This window comes from Canis lupus, chromosome 10 (assembly GCF_003254725.2).
Source record: "Canis lupus dingo isolate Sandy chromosome 10, ASM325472v2, whole genome shotgun sequence".
In the NCBI taxonomy this organism is placed as follows: domain Eukaryota; kingdom Metazoa; phylum Chordata; class Mammalia; order Carnivora; family Canidae; genus Canis; species Canis lupus.
The window spans coordinates 57,134,580-57,155,377 of NC_064252.1; the positions used below are offsets into that span (position 1 = coordinate 57,134,580).

At 33.9% G+C, this 20,798-nt stretch overlaps 1 protein-coding gene across 14 annotated transcripts in view; it reads right to left on the reverse strand.

The window, feature by feature from the left end:
• CCDC88A (coiled-coil domain containing 88A) overlaps nt 1–20,798 on the reverse strand; it is a 138,747-nt gene that overhangs the window by 24,318 nt on the left and 93,631 nt on the right. For 11 of the 14 annotated variants that reach the window (XM_049115536.1, XM_025467469.3, XM_035696510.2 and 8 more), the window contains exons 17-23: nt 18,233–18,374; nt 14,324–14,488; nt 9,534–9,695; nt 8,066–8,343; nt 7,689–7,832; nt 4,694–4,880; nt 1,412–1,557 (exon numbers count right to left, since the gene is read on the reverse strand). In XM_049115536.1, the coding sequence (XP_048971493.1) occupies nt 1,412–1,557; nt 4,694–4,880; nt 7,689–7,832; nt 8,066–8,343; nt 9,534–9,695; nt 14,324–14,488; nt 18,233–18,374 (1,224 nt within the window). The remainder of the gene's footprint in view (nt 1–1,411; nt 1,558–4,693; nt 4,881–7,688; nt 7,833–8,065; nt 8,344–9,533; nt 9,696–14,323; nt 14,489–18,232; nt 18,375–20,798) is intronic. The other 3 variants (XM_025467463.3, XM_025467425.3, XM_049115532.1) reach the window with 1 other exon arrangement.

Here is a 20,798-nt window from a genome sequence, read left to right on the forward strand (position 1 = left end):
ACAGATGTGAAATTTCTTTTAAGTTTTGCATTTATCTTAAAAGCTCACACAAACTCTGCCTTTTGCTCCATAATATACCTTTCTGTTAATACAACAATCATGTTCCCTTCCCAAAATTTTATAAGAAAACTGATGCTTCAAAAAATACATGATGTATCCTGGTTTTATATGTTCCCTAGCTTGCCATCATATACATCATGCCCAAGAGGCACAAATATAGGATTTCATTTCTTAGGATAAACTTAGAAGTGGATGTTATATTTCTATTGTAAAGAAAAAGAAACCAATGATCAAAGAAATGAAGTAACTCACCAATGGTCACATAGCTAGTGACTGGAAGAACTGAGATTTGAATTAGGAGCTGCCTAATTTCAACATCTGTGCTTTTACTATTATACTACAGTGTTTCTCATTTAGGGAATAGGGAAAGTGAAGAATTTAATTTAGTAAAGGTGAATTTTGGTGCAATACAAGGAGTATCCACTGAGTTGCTAAGGCCCAAATCCCAGATTTTACCAGATTCCTCTATTCCTAATGGAGACATAACTTACCAATATTAAGCTTTGGAAGTTCTCTCTCTCTTACATCTGGTTTTAATATCAACTACCACTGCTTGTGAATTATGATTCACTAGATTATTACAACCCATCTTTCTAAAATTGCCCCTTGTCTCTGTTCTCAGAACTTCCAATCCATACTCTAAACTGCCATCAGTGCCTTTTTAAAAAAACACAAATGTGGTCATTTTACTCCTCTGCTCAAATTTTTCAGCAACTCCTCTGTATGGCATAGAAAAACCTTTGTGAAATGGCTTCTTTTTTTTAAATTTATTTATTTATTTATTTATTTATTTATTTATTTATTTATTTATTTATTTATTTTAGTGAAATGGCTTCTAAGTTTTTAGCCACTTTTCTATTGCTCCTTTGTCCTTAATTTTGCTCCAGGAAGAATTATGCATCTTTAGGTCATCCTATCCATACCATAACACACCTTCACGTTACTGCATTTGTGCTCCCTTGGCCTGCTACATCTCCTCTGGCAAACTCCCATGAGCTTTTAAGTCTCAGCTTGAGCAATCATCTTTGGAAAGTATACCTCGTCTCTGCCATATTAGGTACTCCTTCCCCTATATTTGCTGTATTTCTATGGGCTCCTACACATACTTCCATTATAGCAATTATTTGTATTTCTTGCTTTATGTTACTAGTTCCTTAAGAGCAGGACTTAATGTGTTCTCATGTTAGTATTTCTGGTTACTAGCATAGTGCCTAGAAAATATACATTCAAGAAAATGAATGGAGAAATAATAATGTTAAAACTTACAAAAAAAATTAACAGTGAGTTTTCTCTGTCACCAGTTGGCAATGATAAAATCATGAGTAATATTTCAAAATTATTTGGTACCTACATGTACTGTCTTTGTTCGACATGAAAGAGATCCTTGCTTTCCATATTCTGCTCCAATAGAGTTCTATTCTGCAGCATTAATGTCTGAATTTGATCTAGTAGATGTCGATTTTCTTCTTCTAAATTTCCTTTAAGTTGGCTTAGCAACTGTTTAAACACAAACATTTTTTGAAAAATCAACATTCACATTTAACATAAATCACCTAAAACATCTGAAAAATATAAAGGGCTTCACAAAGACTTAAGTCTTGGGGTGCCTGGGTAGCTCAGCTGGTTAAGCATCTGACTCTTGGTTTCGGCTTAGGTCATGATTCGGGGTCATAAGATTGAGCCCCATGTTGGGTTCCATGCTCAGTGGGGAGTCTGCTGGAGATTCTCTCATGCCCTCTCCCTCTACCCTTCCTCCTGCTCACACACACTCTCTAAAATAAATAAATTAATCTTAAAAAAAAAAAAGACTTAGGTGTTATGCTACTTGAACAATTAGGTGGTTGCACTTTGTTAAGAACATGAACAATTATTTAATTAGTTATAGTTAGAGCTACAATTTGCTGTACATACATTTTAAAAATTCTTACAAACACTGGGTTTAACATATAATAAATTATCTAGTTCCAAAAACACTTGTTTTCTTCAAAACTATTTAACTTCTAGTCGGAAAGCTACCTGGCCTTCTATTTAAGGAGCTATGAAACAATGGACAAGTAAAATTAATTATCTTGGCTTCAATGATCTCACTTATAAAATGAATATAATAACTCACATTCCAGACTCTTGTAAGGATTAAATAATATGTTCGTCAGCAAAAATAAATGTCTGCTATCCATTACCAAAGGTTCTATGTTATTATACAGCATTAATTACTGTGTCAACAGATAAAACACATATATAGAAAAGAGAACAAATTTTAAGTAGACACAGCTCAATGAATTAGTGCAAAGTGAACACATGTGTGCACTAATGCGTGCACCTGGGATGGAGCCCTGCATTGGGCTCCCTGCTCAGTGTGGAGCCGGCTTCTCCCTCCCCTGCTCATGTTCTCTCTCTCTCTCTCTTATCCTCTCTCTCAAAGAAATAAATCTTTAAAAAAAAAAAAAAGAAAGAAAAGAAACAGCTCATCAACCATATTCCAGAAGCACCTTGTGCTCTCTTCTAATCACCATCCCTCCCCACTTAAATTAACTGCTATTCTGGCCTCTCACACTATGGATTCATTTTCCCACTCCCTCTAAATCATATTATTGTATGACTTAGCCCCTAGCCAAGAGTTAACATCTGACTTGAGTTGGGACTATGAGCCAGATAGGTAGGTAGCTAGGGTCCTTTCTGGTCTCTCCTAGACAGCTTTCTAGATGACCAGTGTCAGGCAAGACCTTATCAAGACTCAGTGTGGCTGGACATCTCATTCTGTGGATCTCCCAGTTAAATTTTTGACTAATTTGCTGTTACTTGCTCCAACCAATATTACAACCTCAAACCATCTGAGAGTTGATCTTTAACAACTCTCCTGGCTATGAGGATTGTGCTCTGCTTAAATCAAGTCAATCCGCTTTGGTGGCAAAGTTGCTGATTTTCACATTATGCCCCTCACTTGAACTACCAGGTATTAGAACTGGGGAAATGGGAGAGGAATAGGAAAAATCAAGAGATAAAAATGCCTCAGACAATCCTACTCCCTACATAACGTGGAATAGCTTTTCTCTAATAAATGGTTCTCGAATTGTTACACATCTTTCCTTCAGTTTCAGAGTACTACAATGGTTGTTTGACAACTTTACCCAATTTTGTTTCTTGAGGAGTTTGATTTGTTTTAGTCCTCCTTCTGTAAGTACATCACTCCAATTACATTTGATTTAGACTTTTATAAATCACAGGCATTATGAATGTTCTATACTTTCTGACCTCCCTGGGTAATTAAATATGATTTTAAACTAACTTTTCTTTCTATTGGTTTATCATTTCAGACAAAAAGCTGTTACGTATTCCTTTTCTGATAATCTATTTTATTTCCCTTTAAAGGTTGGCTTAAAAGCTTATTTCTTAAAAATGCCATGAAATTCAGGTGTTAAGCTATATTCAACTTTAATGATCTTGCACCAACCAATAAAATTTAAGGATTTTCTAAGGCTTTCAATGTCCCTGTATACTTTAAAACCCTTACTGTTTTATCAAGCCAACACAAAGAAAGGCATGGAATTACATGCCTTTTAACAACACAACTGTATACATAAGGCCAATGTCAATGTCATTATTGTTCAAAACACTCAAATGGCTCCCTTGTTTTACTCCGAATAAAGTTATCTTTGTTCAAGGATGCCTATTAAAATTTCAATCTATATTCCTTTATCTACCCTGGAAGGCCTCCTTATCTCCCTTTACTCTGTACTTCATTTTTACTTGCATATAACTTACCTACCTTGTAACATACCTTATGCTGCAGATCAATTTTCAAAATAGTTAGATCAGTAATTGTAAGAATGCTCTTTTAAGAATCTTACCATTCTCCACCAAAAGGCTGAGTCTATTTTCTCTTTCCCTTGAACCTGAATGTAACTCTGACTGCCTCAATGAATAGAATGCAGGAGAAAGGATGCTTCATGACTTCTGAGGTTTGATCATTAAAGTAGAAATGGCTTCTGTCTGGTTCTCACCATGTTGTGAGAAAGCCTAAACCAGCTCTTGAGAAGATACCATGTGGAGAGAAAACTGATGCCTCCAGCTGGCAGTCAGCATCAACCACCAAACATGCACGTAGCCTTTCAATCTTCAGGCTGGGGGCCCAGTTGCAAGTGGAACAGGGACAAATCTGCCCCAATGTCCCTGTTCAAATTCTGATCCACAATCTGTGAACCTAATAAATGGTTGTTTTACACTACCAAGTTCTGGAGCTATACAGCCATGTTAGAAAACACTGAAATAATATATATTTCACTTATTTGTTGTTCTTATTATTTTCTTCCACCAGAATATAAGCTCCACAAAGGGATAGATCTTTACCTTTTTGGTTTACCAGTACATGCCAGGTTGTAAACATTTTTCATTAAACAAGGGCACAATTTTACAGTATCAAAGTATGTGGATGCATAAGTTTAAACTAATAGTAAATAGTATTGAAATTCATAATAAAAGAAGTTTTTCTGAATTACTTATGAATTTCAATTACCCCTGACCAATTCTTTTAGAAATACCCAACCAAATACATACTACTATTTTCATTTTAATAGGATTGTTCATTTTTTAGGCACGTCTTGATTCCTAAAGGAAGAAACTTGTCAAAGCTCACCTCACACTGGTTATTTAGCTTGGTGGATGTGATGTCCAACTGTTGGTATTGTTCCTTTAACTTTGAAAATTCAGCTTCTAATCTTGTTTGTTCCAGTTTGGAATTATTAAGAAGACTTTTCAAGTTTTTATGGTCAGTTTGTAAAACTTCAGTTTCTTTTACAAGCTGATTATATGTATGATTCAACCTATAATTAGAAATCATGATAGAAATAGAATTAGGTCCCCTTAATAGCTTTCATTGTAATTTACACAATGTGAAATGCTATGGATCACATTCAGACATACTTAGAGAATATAAGACTCTTTAACCAGTGACTAAACTCATCAAAACTCAGTTTCTATTCTGTAAAAGTAGATTAAAAAAATTCAGACTACTCTTCCCCTGAAATCATCAAGCATGTTGTACGCTGCATGTGGCTCATAAAGCTCTTTCCTCCATGCACCCCCAACTTTTACAATGCAAAAATTGTTCTTAGTGTAGGAGCTGAACCAAAACAGGGTAGAATTGTTAAATGACTATATCGTACTACTGAACCTAATATAACGCTATATGTTAACGAACTGGAATTAAAATAAAAACTTAAAAAAGTAAAAATAAAAAACAGATAGAAGAGCTCTATAATAAAATCTATTTTTAAATCTGAAAGACAAAAACAAAAACAAAAAACCCAACAGTATGCAACCTGAATTTAGCCTGCTGAGATGGTAATTTACTTATTTATTTTAAAGATTTTATTTATTTATTCATGAGAGACACAGAGAAAGGCAGAGACATGGGCAGAGGGAGAAGCAGGCTCCATGCAGGGAGCCTGATGTGGGAATCTGGGACCTCGCCCTGAGCGAAAGGCAGACGCTCAACCGCTGAACTACCCAGGTGTCCTGAACTGGTTCTAATTTAATACGACCTTTATCTTACAGCATTAACAGGATGGTACTTGTTTCAGAACATCTAATAATTTACTTCAACTAAATACCCAAGAATTGAGTCAGCTTACAAGAATTATAAAATAAATAACAAAATAATATGTTTTTAAAGACAAGATTAAAAAAATAAAATGGAGGGCAGCCCCGGTGGCCCGGCGGTTTAGTACCACCTTCAGCCCAGGCCATGATCCTGGAGACCCAGGATCGAGTCCCACGTCGGGCTCCCTGCATGGAGCCTTCTTCTCCCTCTGCCTGTGTCTCTGCCTCTCTCTCTGTCTCTGTGTCTCTCATGAATAAATAAAGTCTAAATAAAAAATAAATAAAATAAAATAAAATAAAATAAAATAAAATGGCAAGACCAGAAACATATAGAAAATGTTCCATAAATATGTCGAATCCATGAATGAGTGTAACAGCTGGTCAGACTCACTGAGACACACAGGCAGCTACACAATATATATCAATACCTATGGAGATCAAAGATTTCTCTACTGATGCTTCATGGGGGGAGATATGAAGAGATACAATATATAATCTCCTCAACACCATCTTAAGGCAAATGCTAAAATAAGAGTTTTTTACACTATCCCTTAAAGCTGAGAATATTAACACCAAAATGCAATTCAGTGAACACAATTCTAAAGAGGCCAAGACAAACCAGTCCACATAAGAAACTTACTTGGTTTGGCATTATCAAAGATTAAAACTTAGGTTATTTAGAGGAATGGGTAAACAAACTATTGTTCTTGAGACAAGTCTTCACAACACTTCTTTTTTTTTTACTGAGCTCTTTCAGGTTATACTTAAAGCCCTCCCCACCCGTTTTTTTTTTTGGCCTTACAATATAGACATGACTGCATAAAAGCTGTGATAGAACAGCTTTGAAAGACACAAAATACTCAGAACCACCCTTCCCTTCCAAGCCTGCAGACTCTCCTGGTTCAAGATCATGATGATCAATTTCTTCTTATCATGTAGGCTGAGTTCTTTCTCAGAAGGTTCCACAGTAATGAATACAATTAGCTTCCGAGAAAGCCTACCCAAGCTCACAAATTGTCCCAGTTTGTTGTGAATCCCAAACCATGGAAAAAGGTAAGTTCAAGGTTAGTTGACAGTAAATGCCTTCCTCAATGTTATGTGTGTAATAAAAATGACCCTATCCTTATATTCCATAACTTGTCACAACTTGGGTCTTCTACTGCACATACCGTAAAGATACATCCTTTTTGAATCTGGCTTGGTATTGAGCTTATTCAAAGTTCAAACCCCCAGTACACTATTTCTAGTTATAACAATTACTAAATTAAAAACTACTAAACGTGAACATGAGAATGGCTCTAGAAGCTTAGGGATTTTTTTTTTTTTTTTTTTGGTAAAGGAAAAGAAATACAATTCAAAAAATGGATTATATTAAATTCATAATAGGACAAAGAGACAACAAATGACCCCCTTTTGAATTCTGTGTGCTGCCTTTTCGCATTTCCACTATGGTTCAGCAAATACTCAGGCTGCCTAAAGTTTTCCAAGGTTTCTAAAAACCTTTTGATATGTACCTTTATGAAATGGACTGGTCACAGGTTAGCAAGTTTTGATTTTCCCAGGGTTACAAATTAAAAAATAATTGCCCCATGGCAATATGAGACTAGTTACTAAGACAGTTAAAAATAAGTACAAATCTGTCAGCTAAGAAATTGGAATTTGCTCACTTATAAAAACTTTGAAGGATAAGAACTGAGATACCAGACTAGCAAAGACAGACAGACATAAAGAATCAGCTTTCATTACATTCTGTCACAATAAAGCATGTAAATGCTATCAAGGTACAAAAATTTCATTATATAATGTGGCTTAAAAACTTGTTGAATATATCAAGAGAGAAACAGTAAGAGAAGACAAGGGATCGGGTTTTTAAGCCATTTTATAACTAGCTGCATGATTTTGTTGGGTTTTACTTATTGCTCTGGGGTCTTTTTAAAAATATTCTATGTTACAGATGGTACTGCAGAGGGGCAGTGTATGTTTTGGATGTAATGAATAACATAAAACTAAAACATATAAATATTTATTACCTATCATTTTCACCACAAAGTTTCTTATATTCTGCAGCTATGGTCTCATGGTTTTTGTTTTCAAGCAGCATTTTTTCCTGTTCTACTTTCAGTGTTTTTTCCAAATCTTCCAATTGTCCTTTCCGTTTTAGTAATTGATTGTAACTGGAAAAAATATTAAGTATTTATTTTATAATATTTCCTTAAAAAAAACAAAACACTTTAGAAATGAAAACAAGGGTAACTTATTAGTGTCACATAAACATGATACATGAATTTCCTTTTTTAAATAAATTTCCTATATAAATTATCTTAGATTTGTTTAACATAAAATTTTTTTATATGATCTAAAGAAAACTATTTTTAAATTAACAACAGAAGAGAAGATAGTAAATTACCGATCTTCGAGGTCTTTATGTTCCACCTCAAGATTTTTGTGGGCAGACTTTAGAGTTCCATGTTTAGCGATAAGAGACTCATACTCTGAAGCCTGGCGTTCATGAAGAAGTTCCAGCTTTTCATGGTCTTTGATCAGAGAATCATAGAGAGATTTCAGGTCTTCTCGCTCTTTGATTACAGCTTCATTTTCATTTTCTAAGGAAGATTGCTGGATTAGGAGTTGTGCATTCTGGTTCATAAGTGAAGTACTTTGGGAATTAAGGGTAGAATTTTCAACCTGTAAGAAAGTATACTGTTATTAGATATAAGGTAAATAGTCATCTTGTTTTTCTAGAAGATGTAAATATGTGGTATGTGTTTATTACAGATAAAATAATTCTCCAATGTTAAAAATTATTCAAAAATATTATTCTAATAGCAACATAAAAAATATAAAAGATAACATTAACTTTAGGAAGCTCTACATAAGTTACAGTAGATATAGTCTTATTGTACAGGGAAAATCTGGATTTTAGTATCCCAGGGAACAAGGCTACAATATTATTTAATTTAATATTAATATTTAATATTATTGTTTATATTATTTATTATTATGAGATACATATCATATACATGTTTTGGGTTGAATTATTTTAGATGCTGGTGATTAGAAACAATTTATATTTCACTCCTAAAAATGCTAATTTATCACTTTCTAAAAGTTGACAGAACTGAAAAATGACTTGTGAAAATTTAACTGGAAATTTTCTCAAGAGTCTACATTGTATGTTTTACCATTTGGAAAAGTTACAGAAAGAACTTTCAGATTCAGAGATGGAGTTTTTTTTCTTTGGCTCAAAAGGTTTCAGAGAGTTGTAGTTTTCCTGACCTGATCATTCTATATGAAAAGACATTGCAGCATTAAGCACAAGATGGATTCTCTGAACTAAGGAAATGTCTAAAGACAAAATTTTCATGCTATGTTGTTTTCTAATAACTGATCATGAAATAAGCAGTGGTATGTTGCAACCATGCTCTAAAGCAATGGTTTCTGCTTAGTTATAATCAACTGGTTGAAACAGGTGAAAGGTCATAAAGTAAATATAAATAAAGATAAAATTATATTTTAAATAAATAAGTACTTAATTTTATTTATTGTTTTCCTGTACCGGGCCTTACTGGCGGGTACTGCTGCAGCTCCCCTGGCTCCTTAAAACATAACAATATTTTAAAAATATTCTAAATAAAGATAAAGTTATCTTTATTTTATTTATATTCATTGAGTGAATTTATTAGTTAATATTTAGAGCTCTAATAGTAAAAAAATGCTGGTGTCTGAAAACCTGGCATAGCACTAAGTAGACATATTGTAAATTATCTTCCATTAAATTCACTTACTAAGAAACAATGTTACCATGTCTAGTTATCCTTACTTTAAGAGCATAATTCAAAAATTTGGTTGCATATCCCAAAATATTACATTACAACCTGAAGCTTTGCATTCTGTGTTTGAAGAGTAGTATTCTGCTCCTGTAATGACACTGTCTGCCTCTGAAGTGCAAGAATCTGAGCCTGCAAATTATTGTTCTGTGTCTCCAATTGCTTCAGTTGAGTTTTCAGCGCTTGCTTCTCTGCTTGTAGGGTAGCATTCTTAATAAAGAAAAAACACATTTTAAAAAGCAACAAACATATTTCTGTTTAACAGATACTAGAATTCCAGTAACAATTATTATCATTAAAATTTTTAAAAATCTCAACTAACCTTAAAATCCCCTCTATCCCAAATTGTAAAGAGAGATTTAATCTAAGAGAAAGGGCTAATACTAAAACTTTACTATTATGTCTCTATACGGTTTGCTTTATAATGTCCAAAAAGTAAAATATTCCATTCTCAATATATTAACATAAGAAACTAGAATGGGTTTTTAAAAAAGATTTTATTTATTTGAGAGAGTGACCAAGAGAGAAAGAGAGCACAAGCAGGGGAAGAGGGTAGACTCCCTGCTGAGCAGGGAGCCTGATGTGAGGCTCCATCCCAGGACAGTGGGATCATGACCCAAGTTGAAGATGCTTAACTGAGTCACCCAGGTGCCCCTAGAATGGGGTTGTTAGTTATATGGTTTTTGTGCTGTTCAAAAATACACAAGACTGTGTCTAGCTAACGAAGTGCACATTTTCTAATTGCCCAAAGGCAAATATATATAGGTGAGTACTGGTCCCAGGGGTAGGGACAAAATGATTTTATAAACAAAAATTTGGAAGAGAAGCAGGAACAATTTTAACCATGTGTTTAAAATATTAAGTCCACAACTGACCGAACAGATGTTACATATTTTCTTTAGCGACTTTTTCCCCCCATGGTATAAAACACTCACTAAAACTCTATTTTATCTATAGGACTTCTGGAGCAAATCCAAACAAAACATACAATTTACAATTCTTCCAGTACATTTGACCATATTTCAATTTTATGGTTAAACAGTGAATTACTATGCAAATCATAGATCATTAATTTAATGTGACAGATATTAAAATGTTTGTCATAGATGTTGTATTTTCATTATATTCTATTTCATTATATTCTAAATAACATTTCATAAAAAATTAATGTCAAGAAGTATAAACAAAGAGCCCTCTAAAAAACAGAAATAAAACTTTATATACAAAAAGATCAGAATTTGTTGCATGTAATTGCAATATGCATAAAAAGCTACAACTGAATCACAACTTATCACTTTTATCACATCTACAGAGGGGACAAAGAAAACTCATTTTCTAGGCTTTCAAGTTACATATACTACATGTCACTGCCTAAAAGGCAAGTAATGATTTAACCCATACATTTTACTACAAAATCAAAGGCGAGGAAGAAAAATTCTTTAAGATGGGTTTTGATATTTTACTTCTTTTGTGTTTAAATAAACAGGATGGAAAAATTATACTGGAAAAATAATATGGAGCACTGATATATTTATATACCATCTTGATACACCAAAAAGTGAACCATTTTTCACTTACATACTTAAGTGCTACTATAGGTAAGCTTTTAAGAAACCAAAAAGTACAAGCTCTAATGACAAGTCTAGGTATCCCTATACAAATAAGAAAAATTCCTATAGTCTATAAATAGTAAGAGACACAGCAGAAAAGATATCTCAGAGCAGGAAAAGATTTACAATGGAAAAGGTAGGAGGTCAGTAAATATACCAGCAGATGCACTAAAACTGTCAGTCTAATATAAGGCTAGCCATCTTTAAAAACCATTATCTAAAATAAAATGCCTAAGAAATGACAACCAAGTAATTTCTTCCAATAGAAATTTATAAAGGAAGTCAATGGCAAGAGATTTACCTTATAGAACTTTTAGATACCAAATTTTCTGAAATACAACATTAATCTGAGTGATTGAGGTGTGTGTCTATGTGCGTATATATATAAAAATCACTGAATAATTAAAAATAGGTATTCAACAATGGCTAATAGATAAAAAGATGTAAAATAGTTCGCTAATAATTTAAAAACATGCAAATTAAAATATTTTCTTATTGCTTTAACAAAAATTAAAAGGCTGGTGACACCAAATGTTTATCTAAAAAAACAGGTAATCTATTACTAGAATTGAAAACTGATGTGATTTTCAAAGGCTAACATAATGCCAGTTAAAATTACACACGTACACACATCTATATACGTATATACTCTTTGGCCTATCAAATCCACTGTCAGGAACTTACTACTCTATGAACATATTACACATGGATTTACATTGCAGCAAAATCTGAAAATAACCTAAATGCCCATCAATTGGGATTTATTTAAATAAAGTATGGTAACATCTACACTATGGGATAATATGTGGTCACTAAACGAAATGGGATGATCCATAACCACCTAAAATAGAGAGTTCTCTAAGATAACATAATTGAAACAAGCAAATAAGAATATTATACAGCATGATTCCACAGATGTAAATTTATAAAGAAATATACTCATAGACATACAGATGATTAACAGACACATGAAAAAATGCTCAACATTACTCATTATTTCCCTGATGATGGTATCTCACACCTGTCAGAATGGCTAAGATTAACAACACAGGAAACAACAGATGTTGGTGAGGATGTGGAGAAAGGGGAACCATCTTACACTGCTGGTGGGGATGCAAACTGCTGCAGCCACTCTGGAAAACAGTATAGAGGTTCCTCAAAAAGTTAAAGATAGAAGTACCCTACAATCCACCAACTGCAATACTAGGTATTTACCTCAAGGATACAAAAATACAGATTCGAAGGGATACATGCATCCCAATATTTACAGTAGCATTAACCACAATAGCCAAATTATGGAATGAGCCCAAAAGTCCAACAAATGATGAAAAAAGTTGTGGTATGTAAGTATACAATGGAGTATTATTCAGCCATAAAAAACGAATGAAATCTTGACATTTGCAACAACATGAATGGAGCAAGACAGTATCATGCTAAGCGAAATAAGTCAGAGAAAGACAAATACCATATGATTTTACTCATATGTGGAATTTAAGAAACATAATAGATGAATACAGGGGGTAAAAAAAGAAGCAAACCAGAAAGCCCACTGTTATAGAGAGCAATTGAGGGTTACTGGAGGGGTGGTGGGTGAAGGGATGGGTCAAATGGGTGATAGGTATTGAGGGCACTTGTGATGAGCACTGGGTGTGTTGCATGTAAGTGATGAATCACTAAATCCTACAACTCAAACTAATATTACACTATATGTTAACTAACTGAGATTTAAATCTTGGAAGAAAAGAGAAAAGAAATATACTAATTTGTTTTTTTAATATAAGTAGGCCCCAAGCCCAGCACAGAGCCAACATGGTATCTGAATTCACGACCCTGAGATCAAGACCTGAGCTGAGTTCAAGAGTCAGATGCTTAACTAAGTCACCCAGGCACCCCTAAAGAATATGCTTTCCAGAAAAATCACATTTTTCTGGGAAGACTGTTTATAGTGATTACTTCTGGATGAGAAAGTAGGAATATAGTGCAGGAGATTAATTTTTGGCATTATGGCTTACAGTTCTCAATTCATGTTACATTAAAACATAATAACCACCACCACAACTATTTTACTTGTTAGCATATAAATTCCTTAAGCTAATTCATCTTTAAAGGGTGATTTCCTTAAGCTAATTCATCTTTAAAGGATCTTTAAAAGATAAATGTTTGATGAGTTAGTTTGATTACTGTTTGTTGGCAAATATTTCTCAGCAAATATTCAGCAAATTCATTTACTGTGTCTTCTATCTACCAGGCTTAATTCTACATACTGAAGGCACAGTGGTAAGAAAAAAAAAAAAAAAAAAAAAAAGACAAGCTTCTACTGTCAAATAGCTTTTTTCTAGTAGAAAACCAGCAAATAAAATAATGTAATTTCATTAGTGAGAACTGCTATGAAGAACTGCTTTTGCTTCTCAAAAGAAGGCAGGGGTGTGACAGTGAACGGTTTAGATTGAGAAAAGCTCCTTTACTGGGGGAAGGGTCAGGAAAGACCTCTTGCAGGAGATAATGTGAAATGAGGCCTGAATGCTGAGGGAAGCCAGCCATGTGTTCCCAGGTACAGGATGCAAACATAAATGCCTGGAAATAGGAACAAACAAAAAAGGCCAATATGACTATAGTTAATTTAGTTATTATATGCCAGGCATTATTTGGGTTTTCCAGGTATAACAGACAGTAATAATATCTTGAGATTCATAAACAGAAGGGATAGAAGAGTGGTATGGCATAGGCCAACAATATACGGCAAAGTCAAGAATGATCTTATAGAACACTGAAAAATTTGGATTTTATTCTAATTGGAAGGGGAAGTCATTGAAGATTTTAAGTAGAAAAGTGACATGACTAAGATTATGTTTTAAAAATTGACTGACTACTGTAATAAGAATGGGTTAGATTGGGCCAGGAGTAGAAGCTTCCTAGCCAGCCAGGACGCTAGTCTAATAATCCAAAGGAGAGATAATGGTACCCCAGACCAGAGTAGTAGCAGTAACGATGGGACAGAAGTAGGTGGGCTTGGGTTACATTTTCATAACAGAGTTGACTTATATGAGGGTAATTGAGAAAAGTATATTAAATTATTAGTTTTTCACTCTTATTATTTTTTTCACTCTTATTATAAATCAGTCAAGAAAGTATAAAATAAGATTAGATAAACTTTTTAAGTTATATATATAATGATACTTTACTTAAAAAAAACACCCTTATTCCTACTAAAAATTTAAAAATACTTACATTTCTTTCTACTTCAATTAATCTGTCTTTAACTTTCAGAAGCTCTCTAGTTGTTTCTTGACTTTCTCGCTCCCATTTATTATCTTCACCCGAAGTTGGAGGAGAGCTCTGTACCATCCTTTCTTCATCTTGTCTCTGTTTGAGAGCTTCATAATTCTTCTTCACCTAAAATTTTATTTAAAATATTTTAAGTGGGAGAAAAATATTCATCAAGGTTATCACCTCTCACAATTCAACTCTGCAATGGTCTGGTGAATGTGAGAGGCACTTTATTTAGAAATGTGATAAATAATACATATCATTACTATCATGATCACAATTTATGCTTTGTAAACTGCAAATCCTTTGCTCCTAGAAAATATTAAATATACTCTGCTTATGTGCCATATTACTCTAGTAATATATTCTGTAATTTCAGATCCTGTTGTTTATGATGAAATATAATTTAAGAATCAATTAAGTGGACATAGACATGTTGCTAAATATTAACAATTATTTTTTGACCTATCAATAGCTGGATTTAGAGAATTCAGAGATCTCCATGTAAAGGACAAATGAAGACTTGACATATGGAATGATTCCTTCTAAAAAGATACATGAAGTTGAAGTATCTATGTATGTCTGCCCTTTTATTTTTTTATTTTATTTTATTTTATTTTTTAAATGATAGTCACAGAGAGAGAGAGAGAGGCAGAGACACAGGCAGAGGGAGAGGGAGAAGCAGGCTCCATGCACCGGGAGCCCGATGTGGGATTCGATCCCAGGTCTCCAGGATCGCGCCCTGGGCCAAAGGCAGGCGCTAAACCGCTGCGCCACCCAGGGATCCCCTATGTCTGCCCTTTTAAGAAGGACATGTTGCCCAGAATGAGCTATAGTAACAGATAAATTGATGACTTCTTTAGTCAGATCCTAATCCACATATAATTACTGTAACTTATTTTATAAAAAGTGAGCAATCCAAGGATTTACCTTATACAAGGCTTTCTGGTGTGATTACAACCAAATCCTACTTTATGAGAGTCAACTCAAAACTAACAACTTGGTCATCTTACATTATCAAAATTACTGATTAACTTAATACACTCTTCAAATTAAGCTATTATTATACTTGAATCATTAGTTTACCCTAGGATATATTTATCATAAATCTCCAAATTAAAACTCAAACTTTATATTAAGGCAAAACGTCTAAGATAATTCAACATCTAAAGCAAATGTTAAGAAAGCTTATGACTCAACAATAAATTCTGCTAGTACCAAATTAGAAAATGACATGACACTAAAGAAAAAAAGAAGCCCAAAACCGATTTAAAGCCTGGCTGAGTGATCTAATAGGTGTTCTGGGATCCTAATTTTCCAGTTTTTTTGTTTTGTTTTTTTTGTTTTACTTTTAATATCCTAATAAGAGATGATGAATGACATAATTTCTAGTCTCCTACTTTACATTAATTTCTCATGGGATCTTTTCTCTAGGCTTATAAAACCTATAGACATATGCCATTATTAAGAAGGGGAGCTCAGACTAAAACTCAAAGCTTATTTTTAGCTCTTTGTTCTTACAACTAAGTTTCAAAAATGGTTCCATTACTTATGTATCCTTAATCAGAATCTCTAATTTATGTTCACATAAAAAATGACATATTTTCCATGGAGGTTTCTTAGAGACAGCATATATGTGGGTCTTGCCTTTTAATCTAATTCAGTAATCTCAGCCTTTCAACTGAGGTGTTTAGACCTTTTATATATTATTTAATGATTTTATTTATTTATTAATGAGAGACGGGGTGGGGGGAGGGAGGGAGGGAGAGAGAGAGAGAGAGAGAGAGAGAGAGGCAAAGACACAGGTAGAGGGAGAAGTCAGGTTCCATGCAGGGAGCCCAATGCAGGACTCGATCCCGGGACCCCAGGATCATGCCCTGGGCCGAAGGCAGGAGCTAAACCGCTGAGCCACCCATGGATCCCTTAGACTTTTTATATTCAGTGTGATTATTGATCTCGTTTGTTTTAAAACCGTCACTTTGCTATATATCCAATCTGTACTTTGTTCCTTGTTGCTTTCCTTTTTTTTTTTTTCATATTTTTTATAATTCTACTTTATCTCCTTTGCTGGCATATTAGTTATACCTTTTTGTCACATTATTAAAGCAATTACTTCAGGCCTTCGATTCATAATTAACTTTCATAGTCTTCAAGTGATATACCTCTTCACATACAGTATTAAAAGTTAGCACAGTCTAATTTTAGCCTTATGGCAGCCTAATTTCCTGTTTATGGCAGGTAGCTAGTCCAATAGCCACACCAAAATGGCTGGAAGTGGGAAACTGATGAAATTTTAAATCTCTGCCCCCCTAGACTTGAAATGCATATATACCAACCATACGCAAAATGGCTGAAAAGCTTCATGAAGGTGACTTTCTTTGCAACCTAGAAACTGCAGATTAATTAAGTCTAGCACCAAATTTTACTTTATTTTTTTGATAATCCTTTATGTTAACTAAGCAAAATTCTGGAATTCCTTCTGTAATAATATGTTTCATCGTACAAATACCAAAAATGTGATGTGGGCAAATGGGGAACAAAACATTTTTCTTTTTTCTGCACAAGAAATGCATCTTTGGTAACTGCGTCCTTAGAAACCTGAAAAAAATGGAATGTTCTGTGTTACCAGGCAAGATTGAGAAAAATGACCTGACTGGTAAATTATATTTGGACTGCAAGAACTATGAATACTTAGTAGAAAGCCATATATTTAAACTTCTGTAAGTGTAGCAACTCTTAAAACTGGTATATCCATTGAGGAGATCTTATATTTATGCCTTCAGAGTTTTTGCAAGAGATAATGACTACTATGAAGTATTAAGGCTCAAAGACAAGGCAGCTCCTGCACACTCAATGTGAATTTCATTTTCTTGTGCTTGAACTGTCATCTGGTGGGAATATGACTTTCAGACAACTATAAGATCCCCATGACAGTGCCCTGCTATTACTTGTATTTCCAACAGTGTTCTGAATCAAATAGTTCTAAATGTGGCCCACAGTAATTTGTCAATCTGAATGTTCCGTTGATTGTAAAACCACCCCTGGTGGTACTACAGAGATGATAAAATGGAAAAAACACCAGAATATGTTTCTACCTATCTACCATATACTAACCTTAGGGAACAGGCAAGCACCTTTGATTTCAATTTATTTATGTAAGGGAAAACAGACAGTTGCTCCTGCCTTATTTCATAGAATAATTCCAAATATCACAAGAAAGAGAATCTAGGAGAAAATCTCAAATTTATGAGATCAAGTTCTTTCATATACCACACTTACTATTTACCTCTACTTGGCATCCTCATACACACATCTTTGTCTATTAAACTTTTAGCTGGATTTTCAACAGGAAAAGTGAAGTATCAGAGTGAAGTGTCAATATCACATTGGGAGCTTTTCTAAATAGAATAAGATTGCCTCTTCCCCATCCCACTCCCACAATACTGGTATGTCTCTAACTGCATGGGGGACATATGCAAATGAAATAGAATTGAATAAATTACAGTGTATAAACACGTCATAAATTAATGACCAAGATCTATTACTCTCAGATTTAAGAAAATGGATGAAATAGAATATTAATTATGTTGCTTTTTGTTTTCTTACTTTACACTTTTCTGTCCAAATATTTGACAATTAAAAATCTTCCCCCTTTTTTTTTCTTTTAAAGATTTTATTTATTTATTCATGAGAGACACAGAGAGAGACAGGCAGAGATACAGGCAGAGGGAGAAGCAGGCTCCACACAAGGAGCCCCATGTGGTACTCAATCCCAGGTCTCCAGGATCATCACATCCTGGGCTGAAGGTGGCGCTAAACCTCTGAGCCACCCAGGCTGCCCTTAAAATTCTTTCTAAGGAAGTCACTTACTGTTTTAAGTTCTTGACGCAACTGCTGGTTATAATTTGTGGATTCTTCTAATCGAGCTTCTAAAGCAGCAATTTTTTCTTCTTTTATTTCAAGGGACTTCTTTAGAGTGGATTCTAATTTTGATTCCAAAAGTTTGTACCTACTATCCAAGTACAAAAATAACACAGTTCATCACTGGAGGTCTGAAAATTATTTTAAAGATCATTATGACCACAGACACCGATGCCATAAGGAGATCTTATGAAAGAGTCTTTTTTTTTTAAAGAGGCAAATTAAATGATCCTATCACCCCTCTCCCCTCTCTTTAAACTATTCCTGGTCATAAAAAACAAAAATCACTGGTGAACAGAGCTCTACATTATAGCCTAGGCTGTCAAAAGCAAAAAAATTAAACCAGGCATCTGGAAGATATAAGTCCTCAAATATTCTTTTTAATTTTATAAGGATAGAATCTATAAGAAAAGGAAGTAGATAGGCTATATTATTGAGTATTTATGATATTAATGTGTTAAAATATTTATGCAAGGACATAAGTATAGTTAAGCTTAAAACTCAGTGAAGATTTTATCTTCAAGGCACAGAGTAGTTGAAGAATATTTTAGAAAGGAAATGATATACTAAAGACACAGGATACTGGTAACAGAGTAGAAAGGGGCAGATGTGAATGCCAATATTTTAGTTATCTTTTTGAATGATGGGTTCATAAATAATATTATTTGTAATTAAACATTTTTTACAAAAAGGAGAGTGCATGAATACAGTTTGAGAGTCAATCACAAACTAGGGATTATGATTAATTCTTATACATGAGAACCTTAATGACTAAACCAAATAAAAGCTTAAAGTACATTTCTGAGAAATGTTATCGCATTCTGCCTTTTACTGTAATTAATTTGTATATACATATATTTTCTGCTCAACCAGTTTTTAAGTTCATTGAGAATAGAGAACAAATCTCACTCATTTTGGTATTGTGGCTTGAGTAAATAGATATTTTTAAAGCATTTAAGTGAATCTAACTTTGGTTATGTTGAATGTGTGACGCCTGAGTTGGTTCTAGACTAGACAGAAATGTCTACTAAGTAGAGAATAATGTGGCTATCAGGTAAGATAATGGATGGCAATGCACAGCATTCAGAATAAATGATTAAGAGGCCTAAGAATATAATCCTAAGGAAACAATATTAAAAGAGAAGACACAGGAAAAGAGCGGTTAAAAGAGAAAGACAAGAGTGACTGCTTAGCATTCTGTCTCTAACTCTACCACCAAATTTACTTCATTGCATTTTATCTACTCATTTATGCAAAACCACAATTTAGACTATCTATTCCTTGAGGGCAAGAATATCTTAATTGTATCTTAAAAGGGTCAGAGAAAATGACATCAATGAGAAAGATGAAAAGGTCAAACTAATGATTAGGGACACCGTCTGAAATTGGAGGTAAAGACAGATGGAGATATACTTAAATTCCAAGATGGAGGAAATGGAATTTACTTCTGTGAGCTTTTCTTTGTGACACTAAGGCTAACTTAATGGTTGAGAAAAAAGCTGCTTTAGTGGCCTAAGACAGTTCTTTTCCTGATCTACCAAATTTGATCATGATCTCAATTCCATTTCTTAAAAAATTTTTAGTTCATATATACCCTAAGTTCCATTTCAAATGCTTTCATTATGCACATAAATGTGTAGATTAATGAATGCATCACATCTTGCCTAGATTATTTCAATAGCTTCCTAACTGGTCTCTGTGCCTCCAATCTGCCCTTTTTCTTTTCTTTTTTTTAAGATTTATTTATTTGAAGGGGGGAAGGAGGGGTAGAGGAAGAGAGAATCTCAAGCAGTCAAGCAGACTCCCCACTGAGATGGAACCAGACCCAGGGCTCAGATCATGACTTGAGCCAAAATCAAGAATCAGATGGTTACCTGGCTGAGCTACCCGGGCACCCTGCCCTTTTTCTGATCCAGCTTTCATGTTATTCTAGGAATTACTCAGCACATCTTTGTGCTTTATTTCCACAGAATGTCCTTCACTATTTCCACCTTGCAAATTTCAGTCATTCTTTAAGGTTCAACTGAATGAAGCATTATCATTCCTTTGATGCTTGATGATCAGCAGATGATAAGAGCTCAATTAACAATGACAAGTTGTTTAAATTAAGGTTTGGGAAGAGGAATCATACAATATGAAGGACCCATCTACAGCTGTGTTCTAAAAGGGTCAGTTAGGGTAGCTAATGGTATACTAGTCTTCCCTCCTTCTACTAAATGTCTTACATAGGACAGGTAATAAATCTGTGTGAATAAAGAAATGATGTATATTTAGTGACTATATTAAGATGTAGTCAACTAAATTGGCCCTTAACTATCTATTTAACTAAAAAAAAGTTTCTCATGAAATAGCTGTATGATTAACCCAATTATGGGTGCGTGAATTCATTTCCAGAATGAATGCCTCAAATTACTTCTATTTATTATTAGAGAACTAATCTTTGAGGATCAATCTATTCTTAACTTTGAATATTTTTAAAATAACATAAACACAGCCCATATAATCAGCATTAATT